Source organism: Passer domesticus, chromosome 7 (genome assembly GCF_036417665.1).
Source record: "Passer domesticus isolate bPasDom1 chromosome 7, bPasDom1.hap1, whole genome shotgun sequence".
In the NCBI taxonomy this organism is placed as follows: Eukaryota; Metazoa; Chordata; class Aves; order Passeriformes; family Passeridae; genus Passer; species Passer domesticus.
Window position 1 is genome coordinate 5,197,594 of NC_087480.1, and position 16,781 is coordinate 5,214,374.

The 16,781-nt window shown below is 44.1% G+C and overlaps 1 protein-coding gene across 1 annotated transcript in view; it reads left to right on the forward strand.

Annotated features, from left to right (window-relative positions):
* Positions 1-16,781, forward strand: part of LOC135304290 (fibronectin type-III domain-containing protein 3a-like) — a 39,223-nt gene that overhangs the window by 9,576 nt on the left and 12,866 nt on the right. Inside the window, 10 exon segments of the mRNA XM_064426548.1 lie at positions 6,543-6,678; positions 9,723-9,798; positions 10,649-10,725; positions 12,181-12,264; positions 12,266-12,319; positions 12,321-12,420; positions 13,356-13,628; positions 14,518-14,573; positions 15,681-15,835; positions 16,096-16,155. Of these exon segments, the coding sequence (XP_064282618.1) occupies positions 6,583-6,678; positions 9,723-9,798; positions 10,649-10,725; positions 12,181-12,264; positions 12,266-12,319; positions 12,321-12,420; positions 13,356-13,628; positions 14,518-14,573; positions 15,681-15,835; positions 16,096-16,155 (1,031 nt within the window). The 5' untranslated portion in view covers positions 6,543-6,582.

Genomic DNA, 16,781 nt, shown 5'->3' on the forward strand with positions numbered 1-16,781 from the left:
ACAGTTCTCACGTGTGGTCCTGGGGCACAAACTATTTTAGGAGTGGGATGGCACCTTCAGCACCTTGTTAATGCTGTTTATTGGAAAACTTTGGGTGGCAAAGGGCAGCTTGGGTCTTATTTCCCCAATTTTTTCTGCTTTGGAATTGCGTGGGGAGTATCTGGGTTTTTTAGGAGTCATAATTAAGGTTGGATCTTTTTGACAAGGTTATTCCTTAGCCCGAGGTTGGGGGTGGCTCCGTGGTTGTTCTTTTCAACAGCCTTTGGAGATGAGTGATGGAAAATTGATCTGACAGTGGAGTGTGAAATACTCAGAGCTTCAGTTTGCAGGAGAATTCTAAGGCATGGCAGTAACAAATAATATTCTTTACGAGAGAACATGGGGTTTCCCCCTGCTCATGTATTTGCTGTACTTTTATGTATTATATAATATTTATTATATTAATTAGTAATTCTGTCAGTATAAAAAGGTGTAAGTCATGCTTTAGCTGTTTATCTTAGTTTAAAAAAAGCTGTTACTTTTAGTAAAGAGCAATGTTAGAGTAGTTTACTTCCTGCAATAAGTGAAAATTTAGGATCAGGCTGGCAGGTTGCATAAAGCACTGAACCTGGAAATCAGGAAGTCTCTGCTGAATTTCAGGCTCTCCTTCCTGTACACATTGTTCTTTCTAACTCAGGCATGCTGTATTTAAGAAAAAAATAAAGTCTCTATTTAAGTAATAAGCTTCTTGGAATAGGAACTTTGTCATCTTAAATCCAGCACTTACTGTAATGAAAATCCGGCCTTTGGGACAGCTTCTGTCTGGGGTTATAAACTTATTTTTCACTGTATATGAAATGTATTTCTTGAAGAAGAAATGGGTTTCTTCTCTGGGCAGTGGAATAAAGCTGATCCATGCCTGTCTGCAGTGTTCCTCCCATTTAAAGTCAGTGTGAGATCTTTCTGGAAAGAGCTTTTTAATATAAAAGGAAAATGCTTTAATGTGAGACAACGGGAACTTTGAAACTCACTAAATCTGTAATACTGCAACACATTTGCACAATAGATAACATGACTACAGGATACAATTCCAATGAAAAAGTTCTTTTTATCAGTTTATTACATTTTTTTAACATTACAATTAAGAAATACACAACCTCCTTGTTCTTCCATGTCTTGCAGTAAATACTGGCAAAAAGAGAAACGTCTGTAAATTGTAGATTGTAAATTAGTGGTGACTGCTCCAAAAGCTCTTGATAAAACAGGAGTGATGTGTTTATCCAGGAAGATTCTTCTGGCCACAGCCTTTCTTCCAGATATTGCTGTGACAGTTTTGAAGTTGCTTCTCCCGTGTCATTGAAGTGGAAGTGACAGAGCTGACGTGGGGCCTCGTCCTGAGCTGCACGTTGGGAATGGCTCAAGGAGGCTCAGGAGTGCTGGGAGCTCTGCCCAGGAGTTTGCAGAACATTTCTGGAGTCATGATGCTTGGAAAAGCCCTCTAAGATCCCCTACTCCAACCATCTGTCTGCAACTGCCCCTCTGCCCTGGAATTGTTCATTATTCCACTTGGGATCCAAACCAACAGAGACAGTTGGCGTGGGGTGGACTCGGTGATCTTTAAGGTCCCTTCCCACCAGTCATCCTGGGAATTCTGGGAATTTCAGCATTTCCAGCTGCCTGGTGTGAATAATCCCTGATGTTTTCCAGGCTTGGGGTGGGATGATCCCATATCAGGCAGCCCTCAGGAGCTCCTAGGGAGCTGCAGAGCAGTTTTCCATGGAATCTGAGCTGGAATCAGTGAGCACTGAGCAGCCTTGGGGCTGCTGGGCTTCAGGCTGGACTTGGGCTGGAGCCTTGCAGAGCTGGGCTGGAATTTGGGCTGGAGCTAAGGGAGGCTGGGCTGGAGCCTTGCAGAGCTGGGCTGGAATTTGGGCTGGAGCCTTGCAGAGCTGGGCTGGAGCCTGGCAGAGCTGGGCTGGAATTTGGGCTGGAGCTAAGGGAGGCTGGGCTGGAGCCTTGCAGAGCTGGGCTGGAATTTGGGCTGGAGCAAGGGGAGGCTGGGCTGGAGCCTTGCAGGGCTGGGCTGGAATTTGGGCTGGAGCTAAGGGAGGCTGGGCTGGAGCCTTGCAGGGCTGGGCTGGAATTTGGGCTGGAGCTAAGGGAGGCTGGGCTGGAGCCTTGCAGAGCTTGGCGTTTTTGCTGCTGCAGGAAGTGAGGTCAGGCCCAGCTCTGTGGACAGGAATTGTTTGCTGCAAGGGCAGTCCTGGCGATTTTCTGTTTTTCTTAGAAGCTTTTGTAGGAGTGTCCCTGGAAAATGTTGCCTTCTTTTGAAAATGGGAGCAGGACCGTGTTACTTGAGGTTGATGAATTAGTCCAGAACACATCTCATGGTCTGGTTTTACAGTATGGATTGGGTTTATTTAGTTTAAAATATATTCTGTTGTGAAAAATTACTGTATTTCAGTTTTTTAGATGTTGAATAATCTTTGAAAACAAAAGCTATTTAACTTAACTCATTCAAGCTGTTTAACTTAGGAATGTGTTACCCACTACCACTTCTTCCAGCTTCAGGTTTGTTGCTGAGATGATTAATGCAAATTATTTTAATTTTTTGTGGCTCTGTGCGCTGAATTCATCCCTCAGCTCAACCCAGGTTTGGAAATGACCTTTAGCTGATGTGTAATAGAAACCACTGCAAAAAAATGAATCAGGCCAGAAGTGCCCTTGCAAAACGTAACCTTTCTAAAATTTAACTTGTTTAATCCCATACTGAGTCAAAAATCTTCAGGACAGGGTGACAAAGCTGTAGAGACACCTCTACAAGTTCTGCTATTGATTCATATTTAATGAGTCACTAAACTTCAGTTTATTCCTATAAATGACCAAATTTGCCTGGTCTTTAATGCTTCCAGATGGGTTTTTTCTTGCTTATTTTTAGTTTAGAATGTAAAATTTAGTGTATTAGCTCATCTTTAATGTCAGTGCAGCCTGTGAATTCCCAGGACTGTATTTTTTTCCTTGATTTCTTTTTTCCCCTGACCACTTGAATAGTTCCTGGGGATGATCAATCCCTCACTGCCAAGAACAGACCACAGCAAAAGCAGCTTGAGCTGCTCTCCCTGAGGCCGGCTGGAATGAAGTGGCTTTAGGGACCAGGGGCTCTTTGATGCAGTTCTCCCTGTGGGTGGCTCCATGAACAACCCCCCAGCTGCATCTGCCTCTCACCCTGACTTGGTCTGGGGTAAATCCAAGGGTTTAGAGGAAGTCTGGAACCACTGACAGCCTTTAGGGATGATGTGAAACTTGGGAGCTCGGGAGTGTTGTGGAGGAGAGGCTGGGCCTGCCCTGGCCCAGAACCCCCTGGTTCCAGGTGTGGGCAGGAGGAACAGGGAATTCTGCCCTGCTCAGGTGAGACCCCACCTGCAGAGCTGCCTCCCAAAACAAAAAGGACCTGGAGCTGCTGGAGAGGGTCCAGAGAGACCACGGAGCTGCTCTGAGGGCTGGAGCCCCTCTGGAGCCAGGCTGGCAGAGCTGGGGGTGCTCACCTGGAGAGGAGAAGGCTCCAGGGAGAGCTGGAGAGGGATTTAGGACAAGGAATGGAGGGACAGGACACAGGGAATGGCTTCCACTGCCAGAGGGCAGGGATGGATGGGATATTGGGAAGGAATTCCTGGCTCTGAGGGTGGGGTGGCCCTGGCACAGGGTGCCCAAGCAGCTGTGGCTGCCCCTGGATCCCTGGCAGTGCCCGAGGCCAGGCTGGACAGGGCTTGGAGCAGCCTGGGACAGTGGGGTGTCCCTGCCCATGGCAGGGGTGACACTGCATGGGCTTTAAGGTCCTTTTTAACCCAAAGCATGCTGGATTCCATGGTGCCTGGGTGTGGATGGAGGTGGGTTCAGGAGCCTGGAGTCTCCTCTCTGCCCTGTGCTGGTTGTCCTGCCCCTCTCCCTGGGGAGCAGCCTGGCCCTGCAGGGAGAGCAGGACTGGATTCCCTGCTCCAGGCCAGCCCTGGGAGGCTGTTGGGAAATGGCTTTTCAAGATAGAGCTCTGTCTTTGTTTTGTTTTGCAGGAAATTGTGCTGAGTATGTAATAACTTTTCAGGAATTCTCTTTTTATATACCCAAATACCACCTACTTCCTTGAGTGAAATGGAGACTTTGGGGAGGTGAATCCGTGGATTTATTTCCCTGGAAAAGTTTTACCTCTTGAAGTGGGGAGGGGTTGAGCCCCACATTCATTGACTGTGTTCTCTTGGAGGGCAGGGTGGTTTCGCTGCTCTTATCAGCGTTTTCAAGGAATGAAGCAGTTCTCAAAAGCCAAAATAACTTGGTTTTTTTCCAGTTTGTCAGGATGTCCCTCTTTGTCCTCAGTGTTCTGCTACTTGCAGCCACCCCAGCCCAGCTGCACAGGGAAATACCAACGTTGTGAGCCAGGTGAAACTGTCCCAAAACCTCTTCAGATGGTTTTGTTCCTGTCAGTACTTCTCTTTCTTCTGACCATGTGGCCATTGCTACTAAGACACAAAATTGGCTATTTTTGGAGTTTATCCTTAATACTTTAAAACCAATTATTTCCTGATACTCCTAATATTCAGTTCTTCCTCAGAGAAATGAAGTTACAGCACTAAGCAAGCAGAAAGTGTTTGGAGGTGTCCATTTAAATTAAATCCTCCCTGTGTCATTAGGCAGGAGATGAAGGCTTCTAAAAACCACAGGGATTTTGGGGCTCTGCTCTCTAATTTGTCCTAAAGAGAGAATTAAATTCAGCCAAGGCAGGGGAAGAGCACAGAAACTCTGAACCTTTATTTAAAGTTGCAGGTGCCTTTGGGTCCTGTTTCAGAACACATTTTTCTGCAGCTGCTTATTTGGGGTAGTTGAATTTCAATGCAGAAGGAGTTGCCCTTTGGTAAAGGGTTTTCCCCTTTATTTTCAGTTTTAATTTCTGTTTACTTTGAGATTCAAGAAATTCATATGCAAATGTAAAATAAAGAATTTTCATTTTGCTTGAGTACAGTGAATTCCTGTTATGGCTTTTAAGGCTTAGATCCAACCTCAAAAAATGGGAGAGGTGTAGAGGAAGAAACCTTTGCCCAAATTTTACTGTTCCAGGCAGGGATTTTTAAGTGGAATAGTTAAAATTTGCATCCTTGGCAGAGGCGATTCCAAACCTGACAAAAAGGAGATTATTTTATTCAGGAAATAAATACCATGCTCAGTGTGTTTATTGAGTGTATTTAGGCCAAACCTGATGCAGATTTGATCTTTGAGGTCCTGTCCAGCCCTTGCACCTTGCAGAGATGTTTGGCTTCTTCAAGCTGTCACTGGAGCAGCCCTGGAGAAGAATTTCCTTGTGAAAGGAGCTGGGTTTGGGAAGTCCTGAGGAGTTTGTTGTGCTGCATTTTGTGGCTGTGTGATTGCATCTCTGATTTTGAGATGATTTTGCAAAGGAGGAGTGGGGGTTTTATCAGTGGATTCACCAGCTCCTTTGCCTTGTCTTGATAACACAGGAAAAACCTTTGTAATCTCAGCTTTCTTACAGATTTTTCTGTACAAAATCAGTTAAAAGCAGAAGAAATTATGTTAATTATATTATATTTCTCCTACTGTTGCTAATCTGCTGGAAATACAGTCCCACAGGTACAGAATTAATCAGTTTTTGTCTTTTTTCTTCCCCAAAAATTGCCCTTTCCTTGCTGCTTGTGGAGAACTGAAGAAAGATTTGACACTTTCAAGCAGCCTGACTCGGTTCATGCACAGATTTAGGGAGGTGTTTTGTGGTTTGCTTTTTATTTTTAAGGAATTGGACCCTCCTAACCACATTTTGCCTTCTGGTTTATGGGAGGTAATGGGAAAGGAGCAGGAAGTGTCAGCATTTCCTGTATCCTGTTATCTTGTGCTTTTTATGGATGCTGGATTAACTATACACTGAAAATTCCCTACCATTGGGAGCTTGTAGCTTGATTTGCTCTAATTACTATAATTAATTTGTATCATGTGTATTTTGACTTGCTCTAATTACAGATTTTCCCCTGGAAGCTCACAACTCTGCAGCACTTTTCCATTCACATTTCCCCATGACTGTCAGTCAAAAATTTTGGGACAAAGCAAACAGGATTTTGTGTTGTCTCGAGCTTTGCTTTCACCCTGGCAGATTTTGTGTTGGAGAAATTGCATGGTTTAGGGTTTTTTTGGTCATCACTAAAATGTAAATGTGGTGTGTGCATTATGTAGCCTAAAACTTGGGGTCTGGAGTGGAAGCAGTTTAGGAATTTGAAGTGCAAATTTAGGAATAAATTGCTGTATAAATGGAAATTCCTCTGCTGTGTAATTGCTGCACTGAGGTACCAATTCCAGCACTCGTGGCTGAAAATTCCTGATAATTAAAGGGGAGAATTTTGGGAAAAGGACATTTATTGCTTACATGAAAGGAGTTAAAAGTGAGAAGCAGGATATTGGATATTTGGGTGCACTTGGAGTTGACAGAGCTGAGTTTGTCAAACAAACAGGGAATGATTTAAGGAAGGGAGAGCTGGATCTGACCTCATCCCTGTTTTTTCTTGGAGCAGGTGGCTGAGGTGAGCAGGTGTCCATGAGTGATCCCAAGAAATGATGGCTGAGCAGCCGCCCCCCCTGGAAGCCACACCTCTGCTGAATGAAGTGCCACTTCTACCTCACATGGTCAACGGGGACAGCATCCAGCAGGCAAGTGAGCCCTCAACTGGGAGCACTGGGAGCAGCTGGGATGGGGGCTCCACAAAAAGCAGGCAGCTCTGAGAGCTGGGGAGGGGTGAGGTTGTGAGCACTGACAGCAGGAGTTAAACAGAAGTGCAGAGGGAAAAAAATCATTCAGCTCCCAGCAGTGGACAAGTGTGAAAAAATGGCTTTAAAATGGAGCTGCAAACTCTAAAAATCAAAGGAAAAATTGGGGGGTTAATAAAGGTTTTGAAGCTCTTGTGAAGTAATGAATAAAGATTAGCAAGGGATTGCAGAGGAAATCTATGGCAGGAAAATGAAAGGAAAGACCTTGGCTTCCTGGTTTTAAGTGTCTTCATTAATAATTACAGCGCAGTGGTGAAACCTGAGTGTGTTTAGTTGAAACTTTAGAGCATTATTGGACACAACCCTTCAGAAGCCCCTGGTAGGATTAAAAATACAGGTAAAAAGTGGCAGCAGAATAATTTTAAAGCCCAAGTCTGTGTAAGTTGTCAGTAAATGTGAATTTAGTGTTCAGCAGAAAGAGCTGAGTGCTTTGTACTACAAATACTGGGAGCTCTTCCCATCCTTGAGGTCTGGCAGGCCATAAATGCTGAAAGTTTACATGAGATCTTTAATTTGTCATTGCTGCAGATAAGAAGGAGAAATCTGTGTTGTTTCATCTGTATACTTGGAAAAATGGGCTTTTTTTAAAAAAAAAAGTCCTTTTCCTTTTATCCATCAGACCCTGGAGGTGGAAGTACAGTGAGTTTGTGTGGAAATGAGCAAAGTCTCCAAGGTGTTTCTGAAGTTCTGGCAGTGGAAGGTGAAATTTCAGCCCTGGCCAGCTGGGAGGTGGCTCAGGTGGTTCAGGTTTCATGAGGAAAGGAGATCATGTAGATTTAGTTGGCTCCTGTCCCCAGAGCTGTGTGTGTGGGACATGGAGGTGACACTCGCTGGCATTTTTAGGACCTAGAGAAGACTTTGCAATCAGGTGAGATTAAAAAAAAAAAAAAGGAACATAATAGAGTTGGAAGAGCAGCTTTGGAGTTTAAATAGACTCTTTCAAAGAGAGTCTTGACTTAGAATCTTTATTAATGCAGAGGATTTTTAATTATTTCTCCACCAGTGCTGTGGAGGACAGTGCTAATACTTAATTACTGTAGAGAGATTTGTTTCCAGAAACCAAACCTCTGTGTTTGGCCAGTGAATCCATTAGCTCCATTTCACTTGAAGCAAAAGTTGGAAGTTTTCTGGAAGGGTTTCTGCATCCAAAAATGTGTGAACAGGGCTGAAAGCAGAGCTGTGGCTGAGCAGCTCTGGCTGTGCTGGTGCCCCAGCCCTGCAGAGGTGCCCAGCACACCTGGAGGCGTTGGCAGCTCCTGGGCTCAGCACTCCCAGATCCACCCCTCAGCCCTGCTCCAGCCTCCTGGAAATGTTCCTTGTTGGAAGGTGCCTGGGAGTGCATTTGTTCATGAATTCCAGTGAGTCACTGCTCTGAGGCATGGCCTGAGCATTCCTGGCATTCCAGGCTCCCACTGCTGGGATCCTTCCCTCTCTTCTGAGCTGGAGTTCATGGAGCTGTGCTGAGGATGTGCCACCCTCAGAGGCTCTGAAGCTCTCAAACATTCCCTTTCTGCTGAGTTTTGCCCTCAGAGATGAGCCTTTTCCTGAGGTCAGTCCCTGCCTGTGGAATCCTGGATCCACAGCAAATCTTTGTCCTGTTTCTTGTGCTCTGGCAAATCCCCAGCCCATTATTGTCAGTTTGCTTTAAACTACTGACACCACTTCTCTCCCTTTCCCCCAAGGAATGTATTAGCATTGAAGTCATGCATTTACTTGCATCTGAAGTGACAAATCTGCATAAAATTCATTATTAATGCAAATTATGCCACGTTTAAAGGCATTCTCTGCCTTCTCTCACTCTCCTGGAACCATAATAAATGTTACTGAGTGCCTAAATGGCCTTTTCAGGGATTTTGGTGGCTTACTTATATCCAGAAACAAATCACCCATCCAAAGTAAAGTTCTCCTGTACAAGGAGCATCAGTTCTCCCCTACAAAGGAGGTTATGAAAAATAAAATCAAAGATTAATACAGCAATATGCTGAAGCTGCAAAAGCAGTGTTAAATAGCATTTGTCATTTATCCCTGGAGTCCCTAGTGATGAGAACAGTGAAATTGGTGCCTGAGGAATTCAGGGAGCTCCAGCACTGAAAATGTGACAGCACAGAAAAATTCATTCATTCATTAATGTCATGTGTGGCTCATTTTATCAGGAATTAAATGACCAGGTGATTTCTTCAGGTGCCATCTCCCTGCTACAAATGTCACTCCATGAATAGTGCAAAAATACTTTATAAAATTTGAATGGAAGAAAATTGTACTGATCTTCACACTGCTTTAACAAATACATTTTATTTCAGTTTTTACATCAGCTCCAGCTGTCAGCAGGGTGGAATTTGAATTGTGTACCTGCAGTTCTTACCTGGCCAAACCCCCTTTTATTAAAGGATTATCTGTGGAATATCACAGATGTTACAATAAAGTGCAGCTGCCAAAATTCCTGAGGCTGGGGCAGGATGAGGGGAAGGTTTGTGATCCCAGCAGTGCCTGAGGAGTGATCCTGGCCCAGCTCCACGTGGATCTCTGTGCAAGAGGACCAGAGGGACCTGCAGGATGTCACTGGGACCTGGATTCCTTCCACAGGGAAAACTCACCTGGGCTCACAGGAGCTGCAGGGAAGAGCCTGGAATGCAGTGTGAATCTCAGGTCATTATTGCCTCAGAAAAAGCAGAAAAATCAGTGTGAAATGTGAAATTGAAAGCACATTTCATGTATATCAAGTGAGGCACTTCTGGGAAAGAGAGGAAAAATACAAGGATTTTATGTCAAAGTAGGAAGAAATATTTTCATTCTGTCCATTTTCCTGTTTTACTCCAAGGTTGCCAAAGCTCTGATGTTGTTTGTCTCTGAAGAGAAGGAGTTTTCCCCCAGAGAATTTCTAAAATTTAAAAAGCCCCCAACCCCTCTTTTTGTTTTGTTTCCTGCAGGTGATTCTTGTCCAGGTAAACCCAGGTGAAACATTTACAATTACAACTGAAGATGGACACATTCAGTGCATTCAAGGTAAAGGGAGCCTCAAGTCCTGAATCCAGATATTTTGGTTCTAGGGTTATTCCACTGGGCTTTTTCTGTGATGTCAGATGTGTTTTCTGCACTGGAATAAATCAGATTTTTCAGTTTGTGTCCAAGCACAAATGAGGCAGCACTGGGAAGCTGCCAGGATTCCCTGAATCCTGCAGATTCTCATTCCCAGAAGATGGGTTTGCAATGATCCTTGACTAAGTGTCTTCCCAGCATCCTAACTCATGATTTCTGAGTATTTATTAACAATAAGTTGAAGAGCTTTAAGGGGCACTGGGACCTCCCTGTGCTGTGAGGTGGGGAGTCATTGCTCCACTCTGTGCCTGCAGATTCCTTCTTACCTTCTGGGTGAGTGACAGAAAACCTGAGTCAGGCAAAATATCTCCTGTAAGTCAAGTTAAATATATCAGTATTTCCATTTTTTGAGCATTTGTCACCGTTTTACATGATACTATACAAAATGTGTCCATTCTGTTTTCATCAGATCCCCTACAGGAATACTTCCCTTGAGCTTAACATGAAAAATAATGTATTTAAAATCAATTTTTAAATTCCTACATCAGCTTTACCCCAATACCTGCATTTACCTTCAGTACTACAGACTTTTAGCTGTCACAAATTAAGAGCTAAAATTATTTAAACAGATTTTTGTGCAATTAAAAATACCCTGTTGGCCAAAGCGTGGTGCCTGGAATAAAGCCAATAACCAAACAGAGAACGGGCTGCAATCCCTGATGTTTCAGGCTCCAGGGTGAGCTCCCACCTTTGGCAGAAGGTGTCTCCAGCTGGGAGAAGCCTTGGTTGTTAAGGAGTGGCCCCTTGTCCTCGGCAGGTCCAGCACATGTCCCCATGATGTCCCCAAACGGTTCCATGCCGCCGATCTTTGTGCCTCCCGGTTACGTATCTCAGGTGCGTTCACTTCTCCTTCTCTTGCTGGGTGGTTTGGGGGAAATTTTAATAATATTTTTATTATTTATTGCTGATTTTAGCTGTGAAAAAAAAGCTGTTTTTTCCATTGAACTTAACCAACTGTTTCACTTTATTGTGGGCTCAGTCCCCTTTGTTATTGAGTAATGTCTGATCCAGTTTCCAGGAATTTTTTAATCCTGCTCCCAGCAGTTAAAGACACTTTTAGTAACAAGGACAGCTCTGAATTGACTGTCTGAGCTCCATGAACAGGATCCACATGTTTATTTTTCATCAGTCCTGTTTGCAGGGTGAAGCTGGGTCATGTGAACAGTCCCAGCTGGCTGCAGGTTTTCTATTTAATATAAAATTTACCCGAGTTTTCAGTGCCCCTTTCTTGACCAGCCCTGATCTCCTGAAATTCCAGCAAAGCAGCACTGCTGGAGCAGAGTGGTGGTGATGCAAACACTGATTCCAGTGATGTGTTTGGGAAATGAGCAGTGCTCTGGGCTCTCCCAGCTTTGCTTTTCCACTCCCTTGGATTTTCCACTCCTGGGTGTTGTTCAGGTCAGACCTGCATGTTGTTACCAGAGATACTCCCAGTTCCCAGTTTGATTTATTCCTAAATTAGTGTGTTTTAAAAGGAAATAATCAAAACCAAATGTGGAAAGTCATGTTGTAGTAATGTTGAAAATCAGCAGTGTTCTGAGTAGGTTTGAAACCTGTGAGTTCTTGGGTTGTCCCTGCAGTTTCTTTTGCACACAGCTGCATTTTGGGCTTCTGCCATTGTTCAGCTCTGCAGACCTTGAGCAAAGATTCCCCCAGACAATTTCTGATCCCTGTGAAATGAATCCCTCAGTGCAAACAGTGGGCAAAGCCCTGGCAGCACTGAGCTGCTCAGCCTGAAAACCACGTTTATTTGTTCTGTGTTTGCTGTCACCTGAAACCAGCAGGGTTGGGTTGTTTTCCCTTGGTTGTTGTGACAGGGATTGACAAGTTGGAAAGCAGCTTTGAGTCAGAGCTTGGGTTACCTGGACTGCTCTTGTCAGATGAGGTGATAACTTTGTGTTCCCAGTGTCTGGAGGAGCCCAGGGCTGGTTCTCTTGGGTTCTGCCAAAGTGGAGTGAAATAATTCAGGAGTGAACAGGTTGTGGGCTCCCATCCCTGGAAGTGTTCCAGGACAGGCTGGGTGGGGCTTGGGGCAGCCCCTGTGGAAGGGGTGGGATGAGATGGAGTTTAAGGTCTTTTCCTACCTAAAAAACATCCTGGATTCCGTGACTGCCTCAAACTCCACTTCATCCCAGCAGTCCTGGTTTCCACTGGAATCCAGTGTGGTGTGCAAACCCTGCCTGTCAGGTTCTGGCTGTGAACCAGAGCAGGGAAATCCCTTGGTGAATGTGCAATATCTGATGGGACTCTCTCTGGCCTCACAGCTGATTTCTCCCCTTTTCCCTGCAGGTGGTGGAAGAAAATGGAGTTCGGAGAGTGGTGGTGGTGCCCCACTCGGGGGAATTCCATCCTTCCATGCATCCCCCTCCTCCTCCCCCCTCCTCCCCACGTGCCCCATTACATGCACCACCCCCATGCCCTGCTCCCACCCCCCCCCTCACCCCGTGTTCCCCGCCGTGCCCGGCACAGGAGAGCTCCCACCCCAGTTCATGCACCAGCACCCGCCACCACACGTGTTCCAGGAGCAAGGTGAGAGCCCAGAGTGTCCCCGAGCCTGGGGACAGCTGGCCCTGCCTCCCCACACATTGCCATGGGCTGTGTTATTAACTTGGAGCCCCCCTGTGGGTCAGGGACTCACCTGAGTCCCTGAGGACTCCCTGAGTGCAAAGTGTGGTTGTGTATCCTCTGATTTTTCTGTTTGGATCCTCTGTTTTCAAGGAGTTATGCACATTTATACCTGAGAAATGTTGTATTTTCCAGTGTTGTATTTTCCATGCATCCCTGCTTTTGCCACTCTAAATCCCACAGCAGTGACTCCTAAAACTTCTTTCCCTAAAACTCTGCCCACTGAGTTTTGTCACAGCCTTGGTGTGAAGTTTATTGAAAATGAACTTAATTTGATACATGAATGTATTTTTGTTTTAGTCCAAATATGACTGGAAAGTGAACAAAAACAACCCAAAAAATGTTGTTATCCATAGTGGAGGGTGAAGTGCAGACCCACTCTAAAAACTGAACAAATCAATAAATCACAGAAGAACAAGGGTTATGTTGCATTAAACCAATCTCTAATCCTTATTTTATTATCAAGACTTAAAACAGAGATTAGACTTCGTAAGACTGTTCATTGTCTCTCAAGTTTAAATTGAGTAGGTATTTTGGCTCACTCTAGGCTAAAACAGCATTCAGGATGCGTTGGAAAAATTCAGTTTGGGTCCTAAATTTGCTTGAATTTTTGTGAATGTGTCCATAGCAGGGAAGAAAGGCAGCTGTAAAGCAGGATCTGGAGCAGCTGACAGCAGAAAGGCCCAAAAAATTCAGTTTAAAAAGACCCCAAACTCCAAAATCCCTCCAAAAGCACAGGGAAGTTCCAGGGGCTGGGTTTTAGTGATTTTTCCAGCTTGTAAATTCAGATATCAAATGAATAATTCAGAATAATGAAGTCATTTCTCCCTTCTTTGCAGAACCTCGTTCCCATGGGAGGACAAACTTCATCCAGAGGGACGAGAGGAGCCTCAAAATGCAGGAGCACCTCAAGAAGAGGCTAAAGGACAGACAAGCCAGTGGCCACACCAACAATAAACTGAACAGCCCTCCCTCCTCACCACATAAAGTCCTTAATTCTTCCAATGCCACAATTCCCAATGGGAATGGGAAGGGCCAGCAAGGGGCAGTTGGAGCACTAAAGCAGAAGCAGATAGGAAAAGCAAAGGGCAGTCCAGAGGCAGAGATGGGAGGTAGGTGGCATGGGCAGGGGAAATCTCTGTTGTTTTATGTAAATTCATTGCAAAACAGGTTCTGAAAAAGCTGAATTGATAATTATTATTTATAATTTATTTGTTTGGCTCTACAGGATTAGAGGAAGCCTGAAATCCATTATGGTTAGATGTTTTTTTTCTTCTTTAGGAATCATTGGAATACCAAGTTTTTTCATTTGGTATTTATCAAATAAGGTCTTCAGGAAGATTTAATCTGAAACCTTTTTACTTCCCTGCCATTTCTGAGCCACGACTGATCAATATTCCCAGTGAGGGTGACCTGTAGGTACTCCCAGAACTTCTGGTGTCACTGTTTGTGGTACTTTTTGGTTAACCAGGAGCCACTTAAACCTTCAAAAAATATGAAAATTTGAGCAGTTGTAGAAAGTGCCATTTAATTACTTCTAATTTCAGCTTTTGAATACCTTGTGGCTACTAAAAAAGCTTGTGCAGTGTCCTTGCTTTGCTTTGAGACAGTGTCAGGCTTCTTCCAAACTGGGAATGTTTTGCCATAAAAATTCCAGGAAAACACATCAGACAGAGATAAGATCTTATTGTCATTTTTTTTAACACCTCTCATTTTTGGAGGAATGTTTTTCTGTTGTCAAAGAAAACCTATTTCTGCTCCATTAGGAAAAGATCCCCTTTGTGCAGGATGTACTAAAAGGGTTTTTGTACCACTGTTGGTTTTGGATAGTTGGTGTTTCTGCCCCTCACGCAGCCAAAACAAACAGGGGAAATGAACTTTGCACAATAAGAACCATTGTTCAAGTCCTAATGAGGCCAACTCCATCTCGTGGTGGCCTTTTGGTAACAGCCTGGGTTGCTCTCAGGCTTTGGGATAATCTGGTTTGTGTTTAAATTGCAGAATCTGACACAGAATCCAGGAAATGTGATACTCACTTGAGCATTGGCAAGCCAGTTGTAAGTATTAGCCTTAAAATCCCATTATTTTCTGGGCCTGTGCTTCCTAGAAAATAACTTGTGTTTGATCAATCCCTTTTTCTTTGTCCTTAAAGGTTTAATTTTTTTTTAATAGAGAAGATAAATACAGTTTAGTTGTCAGAGTTCCTAGCTGGGAAAGGGCAACCATGCTGGAAATTCAGTATTTCTCAGTTTGCCAGCCTGTAATCCCAGAATATTCCACTGCTGCAGTTTTCCAGTGTATGTGAGGGCTTTACCTTGCAAACCAGGGGCCTGCTAAACTCTTGGAAGTTTGTCCACTCCTGGAACCATCCTTTGCTCAGCAGAGAGGATTTAGGAGTGTTGAGGATAAAGTTTACACAAACAGATCCTCTTTTGATGTTATATTGAGAAACTGGAGCAAATATTTGAGTATTTAGAGACTTATTTAGGAAGGAGGATTCTGGTGAGGGTAATTAAAATGTCTGTGTTTGATATTGAGCAAGTTTAATGAGCTCTTCTCTGCATTATCCACACAGCAAACAGGGGTTGTGTTCCCTTGCACCAGCTTTTGAGGGGATTTTTGGTCCTTTAGTACTTTTTCCCTGCTGCTTCTGACATCTGTACTTTGAGGTACCCCAGAGTTGTGTTGCCTTGGGCAGAGAGAATTTGGAGTGTGGGAATTAAGCAGCTAAAAAAAAAATCAGACAAGAAATGTTGAGTTTTACAAACAGAGCCTGTGCTGTCCTTAGGATCAGTGGCTGAATATTGTGTGAGGGAGCTGTCAGAAAATGACAGTGAGGTGTCTGTGCCTAAATCTGATCTGGGCTCCTGCCCAAGACTCCCCAGCTGAACATTTGCTCCAAGTGCGTGATGATGGAAACCTTGATGCAGGAATTTTCTCTTCCTGCCCCACTGTGGTGTTGGTTTGGTGTTGGAAGGGAAAGCCTTTAGAAATGAAAAGAGGAAATCATTGCAATCCAAAGAATGCCTCTATATTCCCACTCCAAAGGGAAAGAATTCCTCCAGTGAGGAGCTTCCTAGGCCAATTAGCGACACCATGTTATTGACTAATTAACCTTTTCTTGCAGAAAGCAAACTTACTTGCATTATTTATGCTTTTAATAGGTTTCTGATATACAAGCAAGATCAGCCGTTCTGTCCTGGAATCTCCCAGTTAGTTCACAGAATGGAGAGAGCCATAGTCATAGTCCAGCAGCATTTACATTTGAAGTAGCAATATCCAACAGTGGTAAAAATGGAAAATTTAAATCTGTCTATGTGTAAGTTTAGTTTCTTCCTTTAAGCACAATGTTTAAACCATTAACCAATCAGCAATCTCTCTATCAGGAGCTGTTTGTTGACTTGCAGACCTTCCTACTTCACATGAAATAAATTTTAAGTAATGTCACTAAAGAGTTGTACATGGACAGTGGGAAACTTAAATGTGCACTACGTGGTTTTGCTTTTCAATGAGCTTTGAGCCCTGAGGTTTAAGGAGGAGCTGTAACTCTGCTTTCTGTTTGTTTTTGCCTTTTCACAGTGGGGAAGAATTAACAATTACACTTCCTGATCTCAGACCAGCCACTGATTATCATGCCAGGTATGCTGCTGGGGAGCAAATAAAGCTTTGGGGGATGTGGGCAGGCAGGATTTTTGTGGCTTCATGGAAGAGGGGTGATACAAACAGTTAAGGAATACTCTGAAAAAACACCATGCTGTGGACACTGGGTTTGCTATCTAAATTCCCATTGATCTTCTAACTTCATTAAAATACCACCTCATTTCCTTCCCTACCACCTTCTCTGTCTCCTCAGATTTCTCAGTTACAAACTATAAATTATTCTCTGCTAGTATTTTTTTAGAACAACACTCTGTTGTGGGCTGAAGTCAGTGGGAAATGAAATAATTTAGCCTTGAAATTGGATCTGAAATCTGACTTGTCAGCTGGATTTTGGAGATGCTTGTCTGACCTGCAGCAGGGAAGTGGGAATGGGCTGGATGGTCAGGAGTAAATGATCCTGACTGGAGGTGTTGGGCTGGCCAGGGAGAGAGCAGCTGCTAAACAAACCAGGGGAACCAGAGTCACACTCAGTGCTGGGGCACTGGAGCAGGTGAGATTAAAAATTCCCTGCAGCAAAGTCCTGCTCTGAAGCTGTGGAAGAGTTCTGGGTGTGGGGAGTGCTGGGACAGCTCCACCTGCACAGTGTTTTCCACAGAAAGAGGCAG